This window comes from Lutra lutra, chromosome X, assembly GCF_902655055.1.
Source record: "Lutra lutra chromosome X, mLutLut1.2, whole genome shotgun sequence".
NCBI lineage: Eukaryota > Metazoa > Chordata > Mammalia > Carnivora > Mustelidae > Lutra > Lutra lutra.
In genome coordinates, this window is record NC_062296.1 from 44,425,785 (window position 1) to 44,439,551 (window position 13,767).

The following is a 13,767-nucleotide window of genomic DNA, read 5'->3' on the forward strand; positions in this document are numbered from 1 at the left end:
AAAGCCTTCTGCTACTCTTACAATTCAGAGTTTGAGCCACCTCAGAAGAAGCCCTCACAGCTGTGGCCCAAAGAGATTCCAAGAGTTCTTTGATATTTCAGATGGAGCAACCATTTTTTCTTTCAATGGAGAGTTGGACAAGCTAAGGGCCAGGGGGTCAAACATTAACTGCCATGTGCTAAAGGTGTAAAGGACTTTTTCTTCCTAGTAAGAGCAGCAGGACAAGCATAGGATGCCTTCAAATGATCAAGCTTCCTCAAAGAATAGATTAACTGGTCTCACTTCTGAATTTGTCTAATTGCTTTTGAGGCAGCACCCTGAAAAATGGAACTTGCTTTCTACTAGTATGATTAAATGGACACTTGGAAAAAGAATAATTATGAGTATTTCTAAGGAAAAGAGCAAAATAATAAAACTGAGCATTGTCCATGAAAGATGGATAATGACAAGTAAACATAGAAGGTGGTGTTTGATCCCGTCAATTTTGGTATTCATTATTCATAGTTATTATTCATAAATTCGAGCACAAATGTTAGGCCTGCACCCCAATGACACATTTGCATTTTATTTTAAGTTGATTTCTACCTGGTTTTGCAAACAAGGATTTAATGGTTTTTCTTGTCTTTCAGTCTCCCTCTGTTGCTATAGCTTGTCTTTCTCATATATTGACTTCTTTCCATTTCACACTCTATCTCCATCATCTGTCTCATTTCCTTATCCAAGATTCATTCATTCCTTTCCTCCCCCACTTCCTCCCTCCCTCCCTCTAAAGTTCTAGGAGAAAAGATTTCTAACACATAAAAGTGATATTTGAATAGATTCCCCCTAGGCAATCAATTTACTTTTAATTTGTCTGAAACTAAGCTTTTCTTTGTTGCAATGAGGAAGGATTGAAACTGCTGTAATATTTATTAGCTTCCAGGAAGATATTTGAAATGAAATTTTTTTAATGATTGTGCTGTTTGCTGTACCCAGAAGCGGTGTCATAGCAATTACGGTATTCCAGATGGTTGCTGAAGTTACACTGAAACATCAAGATAATGCTAGACTTTTCTATGAGGCTTTTGTTGGTAACAAATAGTCCAACGTAGGTAGTTAATAGATATTAATCTTTCTGACACTTGTGTGTGCCTCCAGTGACTATTTCTGGTGACTTCTACCTAGCTGATGTCATGACGTACACTATCCTTTTTTTTTTTTTTTTTAATTTTATTTATTTACTTGACAGACAGAGATCACAAGTAGACAGAGAGGCAGGCAGAGAGAGAGGAGGAAGCAGGCTCCCTGATGAGCAGAGAGCCTGATGCGGGGCTCGATCCCAGAACCCTGAGACCGTGACCTGAGCCGAAGGCAGAGGCTTAACCCACTGAGCCACCCAGGCGCCCCGACTATCCTTTTGAATCATTGCAATGGACAGTGATTGGTTTACTGAGAACTTTATTTTTCAAATGTGAAAGAAATGATTGGAGAATTACTAATGTTGCTTCTTAGCTTCCCCACCCAGTAATAAGAACATTTTGGCAGTCAAGAATCTTCAAAGAATTTAAAAATTTCTGCTGCAACATTTTTTTGTCTTATGTATGGTATTGCCTGTTTTACAAAACTGAATGTCCTGGGACTTGACTGAAGGAAGCGTCAGTTCCTGTTAAGAGGAACACCAGCTTTTTTTCCCCTCCAACATTAAATTTTCATTAAAAAAGGAAAGTTTTTTTTTTCTCTCCTGGCTAACATACCCTGTTTCTCTTGCTTTCTATACTAGTCTTATTTGTGCCATCCTCACTACATATTCTTTTTTTTTTTAAAGATTATTTATTTATTTATTTGACAGAGAGATCACAAGCAGGCAGAGAGGCAGGCAGAGAGAGAGGAGGAAGCAGGCTCCCCGCCGAGCAGAGAGCCCGATGCGGGGCTCGATCCCAGAACTCCGAGATCATGACCTGAGCCAAAGGCAGCGGCCTAACCCACTGAGCCACCCAGGCGCCCCCTCACTACATATTCTATCTAATCCCCTGAAGCTCATGACCAACATAAAAGTGGCTTTTTTCTCAAACTAAAGATGTATTAGCAATTTCCTTATTTTCCAGGAAAGAGTAAAACCAAGTTGGCAATGACTTTAATTCAGCACCACTTGTAAGGATCATCTGAAGGTTCTGTCTTGCCAGCAGCATAAACTACCTGTAGAATGTGTGAAATTGTCTGACTGTTTTTAATCTACACAAAATCAAACAACTGGTTTGAACTCTTCACAGAAGTGACTAGGTGTTGTAGGTGTCTGACAGATACAGGCTAAGGGACTTAATTCTGTGGACATTGTAGAATGAAACCTTAAAAAATGGTTCCACTTTGCTCAGAGTTTCAGTATTTCTGTGTTCCTCCTTTGGGGGACAAGTTCAATGGCCTTCTGTGACACCTCATATTTGACTTGTAAACATGCCTTTTCATAGTTTCTAAGCACCCAGATGAAGTCCAGCACTTTGTAAGATAATTTTCTTTACCATAGAAGCCAAAATACAAACATTCCGGTTTAGTCAATTTCTGCTTGTCTCGGTCACTGTGAACACCTCTTATTTCTTAGTCTCAGTTTTCCAGGCAGCCTTCTGCTTCATTTCCTTGCTCCCCATGCATCAGATTTATACTTATATGCATCTTGAAATCTCTTATTTATGGGTTGAATTGAATTGAGTGCTAGTACAAAAATGAAAACTCCAGGGACTATTGTGATTGCCCAAATTGCAACTTAGATTGTATGACTGACTGTACATGTCACACTATCATCTATCATAAATACTCAGTTCTCAAGCACTTCAACTTCAATATGTTTTAACTTTGTCTCTTTGACCAGCTCAGCACTGAAGATTCCATTGAAGATAATTCAGTTGCTTTGAATTCTGAAAGGGGCATCTTTCCAATCTATTTTCATGTTGTACCGGGAGTAAGTGAATTTCAGGTGCATAGACTGTGAATGAGGAGAGAGGCTTATGTGCCATTTGGCATCACAGAGGCCAAGTGTTAGGTGGTACTTGCTAATTGATGCTGGTCTGTCAAATGGTCTAGAACAAGATTGGGGTCCATCAGTTTTTTTCGACCATCCTCTCCACCCCAAGCTAAAACTCAGCTTTACAGATTCCTGCTGTTTAACGGGTTAGCTATCCTGAAAATGCCAAGCTATGCTAATCGGGGCTGCCCTTTTTCTTTGCCTATCTGCTGTTTTTTGACATCTCTTTGTCGGCGTCAGGAAACTTGTGCCTACACCCTATCCCCCACCGTGCCCTTCCTAGGTATCTCTACCTCTAGACATCTGTAGCCTTTATTATTCCACAAAAACTCTCCTAACCTGGGTCCCCTTCACACATATTTTTGCTGTATGACCAAAGAAAGTCTTATGATCTCAATTTTGTAGTGGATTCTCTTATTTTAACAGAGACCTTTAATGCTTCTACTTGGCTGAATGAAAACTGAAAATTTCTCTCTGTTACAAGGGCTGGCTTTTGGATAGCTCTCCTTTGGCATCCATCAAATAATACTACATAGGTGTTCTGAGTATCATCACAGTTCTGGCATCTTACTCCTTCTGCCTGTTGTGTGTCAGACCATAGTGCTGTGAGAAGGGCTGCTAACAAGTTGGATGCTAGGGAACAGAAGAAGAAAAAGGAAGTATTAGGGAGGAACCAAAATGTCAGAAAATTCTGAAAGAAAGAGAAGAAGGGAGTGAGAAAGAGACAAGGCATTGTAGTGTAATTTGTGATTTACTTATTACACTAGAACGACTGCTGGTTAGCTTGGTGTCATTGGTTCATGAATCTCTAGGGATATCTCAGCCTTCACTGATGTGCCCTTGAATATTTTATAGATGGAACTCCAAATTTTCTTGCCAAAACTTTGGGTCCTTTAGGAAGTGAGTGTAAACTCCTTTCAGAATTACAGACTGGGAGTACTCTGGAAAGTTGTCATTTTGCAAAGTCCTAGGCTCTTATTGAACTTTTGTTAGTTGCTCTAAACACCCAAAAGAAGCCCAGTCCTTAATATGTCAATCAGATCAAAACCAAGACAGAATGTTTAAAGCCTGGATAATATTTCCAGCTCCTCTCTCTTCCCTTCCTCCTTCCTTCCTTCCTTCTTTCCTCCTTCCCTGTCTTCATTCCTTCATCCCTTCTTTCCTTCCCTCCTTCCTCTTTCACTGAGCCCATTGCTACTCTCCTTGCCCTGTTAAGTTACAGATGTTCTTTCTCTTGACTTTGCAGGCCTTAAAATGCTTTTAAGAACTCTTTCCAGGATAATTATTTCTTTTGGTAATTCCTGGCATATTTGGGGCATTAATTTTGCCATCCATATTTTCATTAGTTTTGCCAGAAAGAGTCAGCATCTGCAGTTGGTCTAAAAGGCTCACTATAGGTCCCATTTTTGGTTTCAATTTTATAGGAATTAGCAGCAGTTGTGTTTGATGCCAAGAAACAATGCTTGATATTTGAATAACACATTCATTTAATAAAATAGTTGCTTCTGCTTATTGCACTGTTAACTTTAATTAGAGTATAGGCCTATTAACTGTTGTTAAAATTGAAAACTCTGAAGCACATGACAAATATATTTTCAACTGCACATCAAAGCATGGTACATTTCTTTAAGACCTGCATATAGTATTTAGGAAACCACTGAGTGGCTAAAATGACACTTGACTTTAATATTTCTGAAGTGCTACATTTACTTTATTATTTCTGACACAGCTACCCAGTTTTCTTTGTAGGTTTTCTTGGTGTTTCTACTAAATAGAATAATAATTTCCACTATTAGGAGTTGTATCAGTGGCACAGTATCTGGTGTGCTGACTAAAGCTTTTTTTTATTGCTATCACTCATATACCTTTTTTTATCCAATCACATTAAACTGTTACTGAGTACCTGCTCTATGCTGGACACATTGCTAGCTTCTTTGGGTATGGGAGGGAACAAAATAAATATCTTTGTTCATTTAGGGTTTATAAGCTAACATTGAATATAAATATTAGACAACTATAATGAGTGTTATAAAAGGGAGTGGTGGTCTCTCTAAGGGATTAGGGATTCCCTGAGAAAGTTAAATTTAGATGGAGACTTCAGGGATAATGTATCAGTTATAAATAGTGTTCAACTGCTGGTAATAAAGACTTTCCTCTCCCACTAAAGAAAATGAATTGATGGCCTAACCAAGAGAGAGGCTTATTTTTCCTCTTATATGAAAGAAGTTCAGGTTTAGTGAGGTGGGTCTACAATATATTTGGTATCCCAGAGCTCTTCCACCTTTCTATTCTGCTGTCCATAGGCATGTGGCTTCCATTCTCAGGGTTGCTTCATGGTCGTAAGATGGATACTGTAGATCCAGCCATCATGTCTCCATTCCAGGCAGGACAAAGCAGGAAGGAATAAGGACAAAAGGGTCTCTCCAGCTACATCACCCCCCTCCTCCTATTAAGAAGTTTTCTTGACATCCTGCCTTCAAAACATTGGTCCAATCTTAGTTAAATGGCCATGCCTTTTGACAAGGGAGGCCAGGAAATCCAGTGTTTTAGCTGGCACATTGCCAATCCCAACCAATAAGTAGTTCTATTTCTAAATATTAAATATAGATATGGATATTTGGGTGCAGTTCATTAGGTGTGCTTCAGATGATTAAGAGGTAGGTAGACCAAGAGGGGATATTTCCTAGCAGTTATGTTTTCTTGATTAGGCACACATGAGAAATTTTGACAACACTTAACCTGTTCATAATTGGTGCTACCATCCCCTCCATTATATCTTACAAAAATTGTTTTTGTTGTAGATTATTTTGCTCAGGGGATGATGTATATTAAGCTAAGTGGATGCATGTGAGTACAATCCAGGAAGCTTTCTTGATTTACATATCACTTGCATATAGGTTATGTTATTGCTGCTACTTAGAAGTAACTAACTACTTGAGCTCTTAGGAACTGGAACTCACTTTAACTTTCCCTTTCTGCCTCATTGACTGCGGATCACTTTTGAGGAGGTAGCCCATAGCTCTTGTTAACTGTTACCTTGAACTTTTCTATGCTAGAGTTTTGTCTCTGATCATTGGTATCTTTGAGTGAAATATATCCAAACTCTGAATCACAATAAAAACCTGCAGCATTATTGAACACATCCACTGTGGCTGGATATCTATAAAAACCCAACAGAGCTTCTTAGCTCTTCTATTCCACCAGGACTTCGAGAGTTTTAGCTAAGACTAAGATGGCGTTTTCATCATTTTCTTTTTTTACTTTGGTTGGGACCATGTGTAGGCTCCTTCTAGTGTGGAAGCACATTGTTTGCCTACATCTGAAGAGATCGTGGTTTTATGAGGAGGGTAGAAATTGCTGCAAAAAGATTTGCTAATATTTGCACAAAATAATATATTCTCTCCTTTTTCTATTTGAATTACTTCCTTATCCATCATGTCTTAATCAGTGTTGTATCTTATGCCTTTTATTTGAGGCAAATTAAAAATTTTTTTTAAAGATTTTGTTTATATATTTGAGAGAGAACAAAAGCAAGAGAGATCACAGAGGGAGAGGCAGACTCCTGGCTGAACAGAGAGCCTGATGCAGGGCTCGATCCCAGATCCCTGGGCCAAAGGCAAATGCCTAACCAACTGAGCCACACAGGCACCCCTAAGATATAATATTTTTTTTTTTTTTTGCCAGAGGTTTTAGGTTTCTGTCGCCAAGGTCCCTAAGGACAGATTGTGACCAAATACATATTACCACCTAGATTGAAGTGATAGTATGTATTTTTTTCTCTGTATTTTGAATTTTGGTCTAAACCTGATCGAAAGAATGGCTTTGAGATTTGTGTGTTCCTCTTCTGAACTTATGTGTTTTACCTATTTATTTTTGTAAACCTTAGGGACAAATTCAGAATCAGGGAAGACCAATTTGCAAATTCATTATTCACCCCTAATTATGTATACATTTGAATTAAAGACATCTGCCTTCATTTATCTGGACCTGACAATGTGTTTGAATTTCCACAACTATATGTGGATTTTAGAGGTTTACATTTTGCTTTTTGTAGGCTCTGATCAAGATGTAACAAGGTATAGAGTCATAAATAGGCACATAAGAGGAATCTTAGCAGGGGGTTAATGAATTATTAGCTGACCTCTGTTTCAGCTGGAGCCTACATCTTGACAGTTAATTTTTTTGACAACTAATTTTTATGATACAAAATGGTTCCTCTCTACTCTCATACCTCCATCCCTAGCCCCAGCACTACATGATGGCAGGCACATAACCTCTACCAGTCCTATACTATTCCAGAAGTAGTTTATTTGCTTTTTCACATCTGGTCTGACTTCATTGCTATTCTTAAGGGGCTTTGTATTATGACTTTCTCACTTTTAATATGCAGTTTCCTTACTAAACTGAAGTTTTGGCTTTTGAAAAAGTAATATAACTGCAATATATTTATGAATGTAGTTTACCTTTGGCTGGAAAGACATTCTTCCTGCCTATATTCAACATGTTTTCTTTCATATTTCACATTGCTGTAAACACTAAAGCCAGGTTAGATTTTTGTTTTAAATTCAATTAGCAAACATAGAGTACATCATTAGTTTCAGATGTAGTGTTCAATAATTTATTAGTTGCATATAACACCCAGTACTCATCACATTGAACTGACACCAATGTCTTCGAGTGTTTGATACTAAAAATGATAAACAGCAAGTCACTGCCCTTAGTAAGGATTTAAAGAAATAAAGATATCAGATCTAAGCCAGGGGTGAAATATTGTGAGTAAATGAGTCTCTTAGATTCAAGTCTTTGGTTGCATTGAGTTAAGAGCAGTGAACATATAAGTTCACATACATAATCCAAAAAAACCACCTATTTTTTTAATCTTATATAGGGCTGGAATAGGCTTAGTGAGATTGATGTGTAGGCTTATGATCACAGTCCTGGGGAGGCTGAGTGAGTTTACCTTTCCTCTTCCTGGGTTTGGGGGGTAATTTATCCATTTAGGCATTGGTAAGTTGAAAGTGAGTACTGTCTTTGCAGAGAAGCTTCTAAGACTGAGTTCTCTGCTCTGGCCTGCCTAGATTCATAAGATCTTACAGGTGTCTGTTTCTGGATTCTCTCCTCTCCTTCTGTGTGTGGTGGGGATCCAGGTCTTCCCATGCTGTTCATTTGAAGCAGTCTAATATGGGAAAGAGCACTATACTTGCATTCAGTGTAACACATGGGTGGCATTCTCCTACTGAAATGTATTAAAAAAAAAAAAAACACAACAAACCTGCATCTCCAAATTGGAAGGTCAGCTACTTGATACTAAAAACTTAAATGAGAGCTGTATATTGAGCTCATTGGGATGATTCTGCTAGATTATAATTCCCCACTGTTCTACTTTAGGTGTGTGACTAAGTGGCCAATAATATCAGTCTGGAGGTCAGCTGGGATTTCCTCTTAATAGCTGGTCAAATGTCCATGGTTCCAAGGTTCGGAGACTAAGTCCTTCATGACTTGGTGCTATAAATTAGGAACAAAAGGAGAGGGATCTCATAGTCTTCTGGACATTTTTTTTTTTGCTGGCTTCCAGGACCCTCTTACTCAGATTTGTAGAAATAGAAGTTAATTGTTAAACTATTTCCCAATTTACACCTCCTTAATCTTTACCTCAGAACAAATACACTAATTCTTTAGAGCTATTTCTCGGAAAGTTATGATATGGGCTTCAGAGGAGATGGAGAAGAAAGAACAAAACATCTTTTTTGGAAACCCTGAACATGTGAATTCTGTCCTACTGGAGGGATCTTGGGTGCTTCCTGGGAAAACAGGGGATTTGGATGAAACTGATTGTGGGTGGATCATCTGTACTCTCCCACTGATGTTGGACTCTATACAAAGTAAATGTTTCTTAAGTACATTCCAGCATGTTTTCCTTACTTTCATATTTTCTGTCTCCCAGACATACACATTTGGAATGATGATAGTCTATCAGAGGGCAGTTCTGAAAGAGTTTGCTGGGAAGAGGCAGAGAAAAGGCTTTGACAACTCTTTATTTTGTAGAGGTGGTCATGCAACCCTAATGTGGAACTATGCTGGAATTCACAGAAGTGTTGCCCTATCCATGTAGAAGGCACTTTTCTTATTGGTGAAAATGCTTATTTGTTATTTGGCTTCATATCTGCAAAATTCTGGGTTGTTTTATTCTCAACCACTGAAAAGGAGCATAAAATGGCCATCTTTTTTTTTAAGATTTATTTATTTGACAGAGATCACAAGTAGGCAGAGAGGCAGGCAGAGAGAGGGGGGAAGCAGGCTCCCCGCTGAGCCGAGAGCCTGATGTGGGGCTCGATCTCAGGACCCTGAGATCATGACCAGAGCTGAAGGCAGAGGCTTTAACCCACTGAGCCACCCAGGCGCCCCTAAAATGGCCATCTTAAAGATCAGTTGGCAAGTTGTGTCCCAGTACACTGAAAGGGTCTTAACTTTGATTGGCTTTTCAGTATTTTAAACTATGTCAAAGGCCATTCCCAGAGTTCTGTTGAAATCTGGACTCAGCCAGGATTAGGCCTTGACATCTAGTGGCCTCCAATGCCTTTTCTCCAATTGGTGAGGTATACATCCAATTCAACCATTGTTTCTTGAGCCTCCCCCATATGTGCCCCTTTACCAAAATAACCTCTGATAGATGAGGCAGAACATTGCCTCTTTGCTATGCCATTTACTATTTAAAAACAAGAAGCAAACAAAGAAATACAAGTATATAAGGAAGGTATGTTATATATAGACTATATCAGGCAAAACCCTGAATTTCAGACTTCTTCCCCCAGCAAAAAAGCAATCACAGAATATATTTTCAACATCTTTTGGCATGCTTTTTTTTAAATTTTTGCAGTCTTTTCTTGTCTCCCCACCTCCTCAGATCCTGCCCTAAGGTTTTCTGTAAATGTTAAACTGCTCATATTTTGATGCTCTATATAATGTGATGAAAATTTTGATTAGGTCATCCTCACACAAAAATGTAATATAAATAAAAATGGATCTGGAAGATGAACAATTTTCCAATGGACAAGCAGAAATTAACCCTGGGTCCATGCCTTGATGAAAACCATGTACAAAGCCTCTCCAAGAGTCAAATTAAAGCCTTAACTCTAAATGAACCTGATTTGAGAAGAGGAAAAAATGTCTCAGCAATAATTATGAATTTCAACTGCTGAGATCTTCTATGATAGAGTTAAAGTAATCCATGAAAGATTTCTTTAAGAAATATGACCCTAATGGGGCGCCTGGGTGGCTCAGTGGGTTAAGCCTCTGCCTTTGGCTCAGGTCATGATCCCAGGGTCCTGGGATTGAGTCCCTCATCGGGCTCTCTGCTCAGCGGGGAGCCTGCTTCCCCCTCTCTCTCTGCCTGCCTCTCTGCCTACTTGTGATCTCTCTCTGTCAAAATAAATAAACAAAATCTTTTAAAAAAAGAAATATGACCCTAACAAAACTGCAGATAAAGATAATAAGGAGGGATGGCTAGTTGAGTATAATTAAATGATGCTCAGCCTATGAGTGAGGTGTGCATAGGGTCAATCAAAGCTTATGGGTCAGATGGAAGGAAAAGATCTCAGTATATGCCTTCTAATGGGAAATCAAGTCATGTAAATAACTTAGTGAGAAGATTGGCTGGTGGAACTGATGGCCAAAAAGAAGTGAAGTGATTGGGTTTTCAAAAAAAGCTCAATACCAATCTAAAATTAAGCATGTCTTATCACTGACAAGTAGGGTGGAAACACGGTTGGCAGGGCTGTTGCTCAAAAGTATGGCCAAGACTTCTCAGATACATTGACTATTGGATTTCCTGCTCTGCCTCTACTCCCTCTTCTGCTGGAACCAGTTTCAAATGCAGCTGATTTTTAGCAGGAGTTGTTGATAAAAATGCTGACTCTCAGCACCTTGACACTCAGGATTAATCTTTTTAAAAATACATTTTTTTCATCATAATGTGTTTCCTTTTAGGTTTTTAGTTTTGTCAGCAGTGAGAACAACAAAAAAAATAATAATAAAAGAGAGGAATATACAGGGCGAGATCTACGGCCTTTTAAAAATCCAATTCTTCACACCTGTCCCAAAAGGCAATAAAGGACTATCTAAAAGTGCCATTTCCCAAAAGGGCCCATGGGTACCTAAGAAACCAGAACACTGGGGAGTAACAATGATTCCTGGGAAAAGCTGATGTAATCGACATTTTATTCTCTCCAAACAGATCAGAATGAAGGATTTCATTGCAGGGAAGAATGTCGGATTCTTGGCCACTCTGACAGGTGCTGGATGCCCCGGAATCCCATGCCCACCCGCTCCAAGTCCCCTGAGCACATGAGGAATGTCATCGCGCTGTCCATTGAAGCTACTGCTGCTGATATTGAGGCTTATGACGACTGCGGCCCCACCAAGCGGACTTTCGCAACCTTCGGAAAAGATGTCAATGAGCCCCCGGCTGAGGAGAGGCCTGCCTTGAAAGGCAGGAGAACTGTCGATGTGACCATCTGCAGCCCCAAGGTCAGTGGTGCTATCCGGGAGGCGGGCAATGGCTGTGAAGCTATTAGCCCTGTCACCTCCCCCCTGCACCTCAAGAGCCCTCTGCCCACCAAGCCCTCTGCGTCTTACACCGTTGCCCTGGCACCCCTGGCCCGTGATCTGGAGCAGTATATCAACAATGGCCCATCTCGTCCGTCTGAAGCTGAACCCCGTGGAGCTGACAACGAGAAAGTCATGTATGAGGTCAACCCCACTCTGAAGGAGGGTCCTGACAAAGAGTCTCCTGGTGTGAAGCGTCTGAAGGATATCGTTCTCTAAAGCAGTCTCGGGGAAGAAGAGAGAGAAACCATGCTGGTTATCGAGGAAGCAGGAGCTGATTGTTTTGATTGCTCACCAATGGTTGGTTCTTGAGTGGTTGTTATTTCAGAGCTTTCCCTAAATGTATTGCTTATAAGTGACTGTCATTCTGTGACAATCCCTCTCGTTTCAACAGGCAGCAGGGGTGTTCAGTTGGAGCAAATTAGCTTTGGCTTGGGTTGTTCATGGGGCCTTGATGTTGGGGAAACAGAGACAAATTCAGTTGTGAAAAGTATTATGTATTAAGTGTTTGAATTTATATATTTTTCTATGTCAAAATTATAATATAAATTACCATTGTCTGTGGAGGATTACATTTAAAAACAACAACAACAACAAAAAGAGAAAGCTCTGGACACCTTTAATAAGCTTGCCACTGTTTTGTAGTGTAGACAAGTTAATGGTCATTTATTGTGTACTATTCATTGATTCAGTGATGTGAAATTGAGCCCCCAAAAGGTTGTTTCTGAAGCTTGAGTACTTTCCAGTGCCGCTACTTTGCTGTGGACACCCCTGCTTTAAGAAACCTTTTGCTAGCTGTGCTATTGTTGTATTTGATATTGCAAATTGCTATGTGTGTGGTGATAGCAAAAGGCTTTTAGAAGTTGGTGTTCTTTTTTCTTAAAAAAATAAACTATAGACAAAAACAGAGTGCAAAAAACTGAGATGGCCAGTGAATGAGCGACACCACACATGTAGATTGAAAACTTGGAAGATACTCACTCATGGAGGATACCCATGTACTGGTTACTCACCACCTTGCAGAGTATTTCTCCTGCCTTCAGTCTTCTGCCCAGATCAGTGATAGATCATTACAGAAAGTCATTTTTGGATATTCTGCTATCTAATTTGCAGTTGTCAGAACTACTGTGCTGAAAGTTTTATGGCATCAGTCTTTAAAATTTTCAGGCCCTGAATGGGAAAGTTGCTCCTGAAGTTATCAGTTTCCAGGCTTAGAAATTCCCTGTCTCCAATCATCTAAAACTCAAAAAGACTGAATCTATTTTGAGATCTAAATTAGCATCTTTTCCAACACACACTTCCTGATTCAGTGTTTCCCAACTATGATTTGAATTAGACTGCAAAGCATGTTGGGGGCTGGAATTGAGAACTCCATGTTGCTCTGTATTGTAGGATAATAAATAGGAATAGAGTAAGCAGTACAAAGTGTACATTTAGGAAAAGATAGGTGGCCAGTAACAGCATCACTAATCCAATTATTGTGCCTTCTAAATGGAGACACTTGGACACTTGAACTCATATTTTTATGACTAATACTTCTTTTTAAAATTAAAAATGTGAACAGGAAACTATTGAAAATCCTTTAGATTTAGCTAACTCTTTGCTGTAGGCTAAGAATACACCTTTTATTACTAACAAATTTGTTACTCACATTCTTTTTTTGTTTAACATTTCTCCAACTCCCCCATTTAGTGTTTATTAATATTTAGTAGCCAACATAGTATTCTTGCAGCCTAAGAGTTCATTATTTAAAACTAAACAGATATGTCACATTTACTCTGCCTTAGTCTTAAAGAAGTTGTTTCTAGAGCAACAAGTGTGGTTCTGTTCTCATTTGTTTCACTTTTTGAAATTCAAGAGTACCCAGAAAAAAGGCCTAGAGGTAAGAGCATGAAAATACAAAAAAGGATTTATTTTCTTAAGTTTAGTTAGATAAGTGAGCTCTTTTAAATGTTTTAGTTACTTTTGTCTGAGTTCCTGGCTTTATACATTACTAGGAATATTTTCCTTTATGGGAGGGAGGGTTTTGAGGGAGGCTGGTAGGTAAGGCAGTAGGGATGGGGTTAGGTAGGGGAGAATATTTCTGAAAAAGAACCTGTAATGAAGCTATAAATTCATCCTTATTTCTTATTCTGTGCTGAATACTACCTCATGCAAAATACTGGTGT

General features: G+C 39.1%; 1 protein-coding gene across 3 annotated transcripts in view; it reads left to right on the top strand.

Annotated features, from left to right (window-relative positions):
* PCDH19 (protocadherin 19) overlaps positions 1-13,497 on the top strand; it is a 126,450-nt gene extending 112,953 nt beyond the window's left edge. For all 3 annotated transcript variants that reach the window (XM_047716514.1, XM_047716516.1, XM_047716513.1), the window contains one exon: positions 11,229-13,497. In XM_047716514.1, the coding sequence (XP_047572470.1) occupies positions 11,229-11,818 (590 nt within the window). In that variant the 3' untranslated portion in view covers positions 11,819-13,497. The remainder of the gene's footprint in view (positions 1-11,228) is intronic.
* Positions 13,498-13,767: the final 270 nt, after the last annotated feature.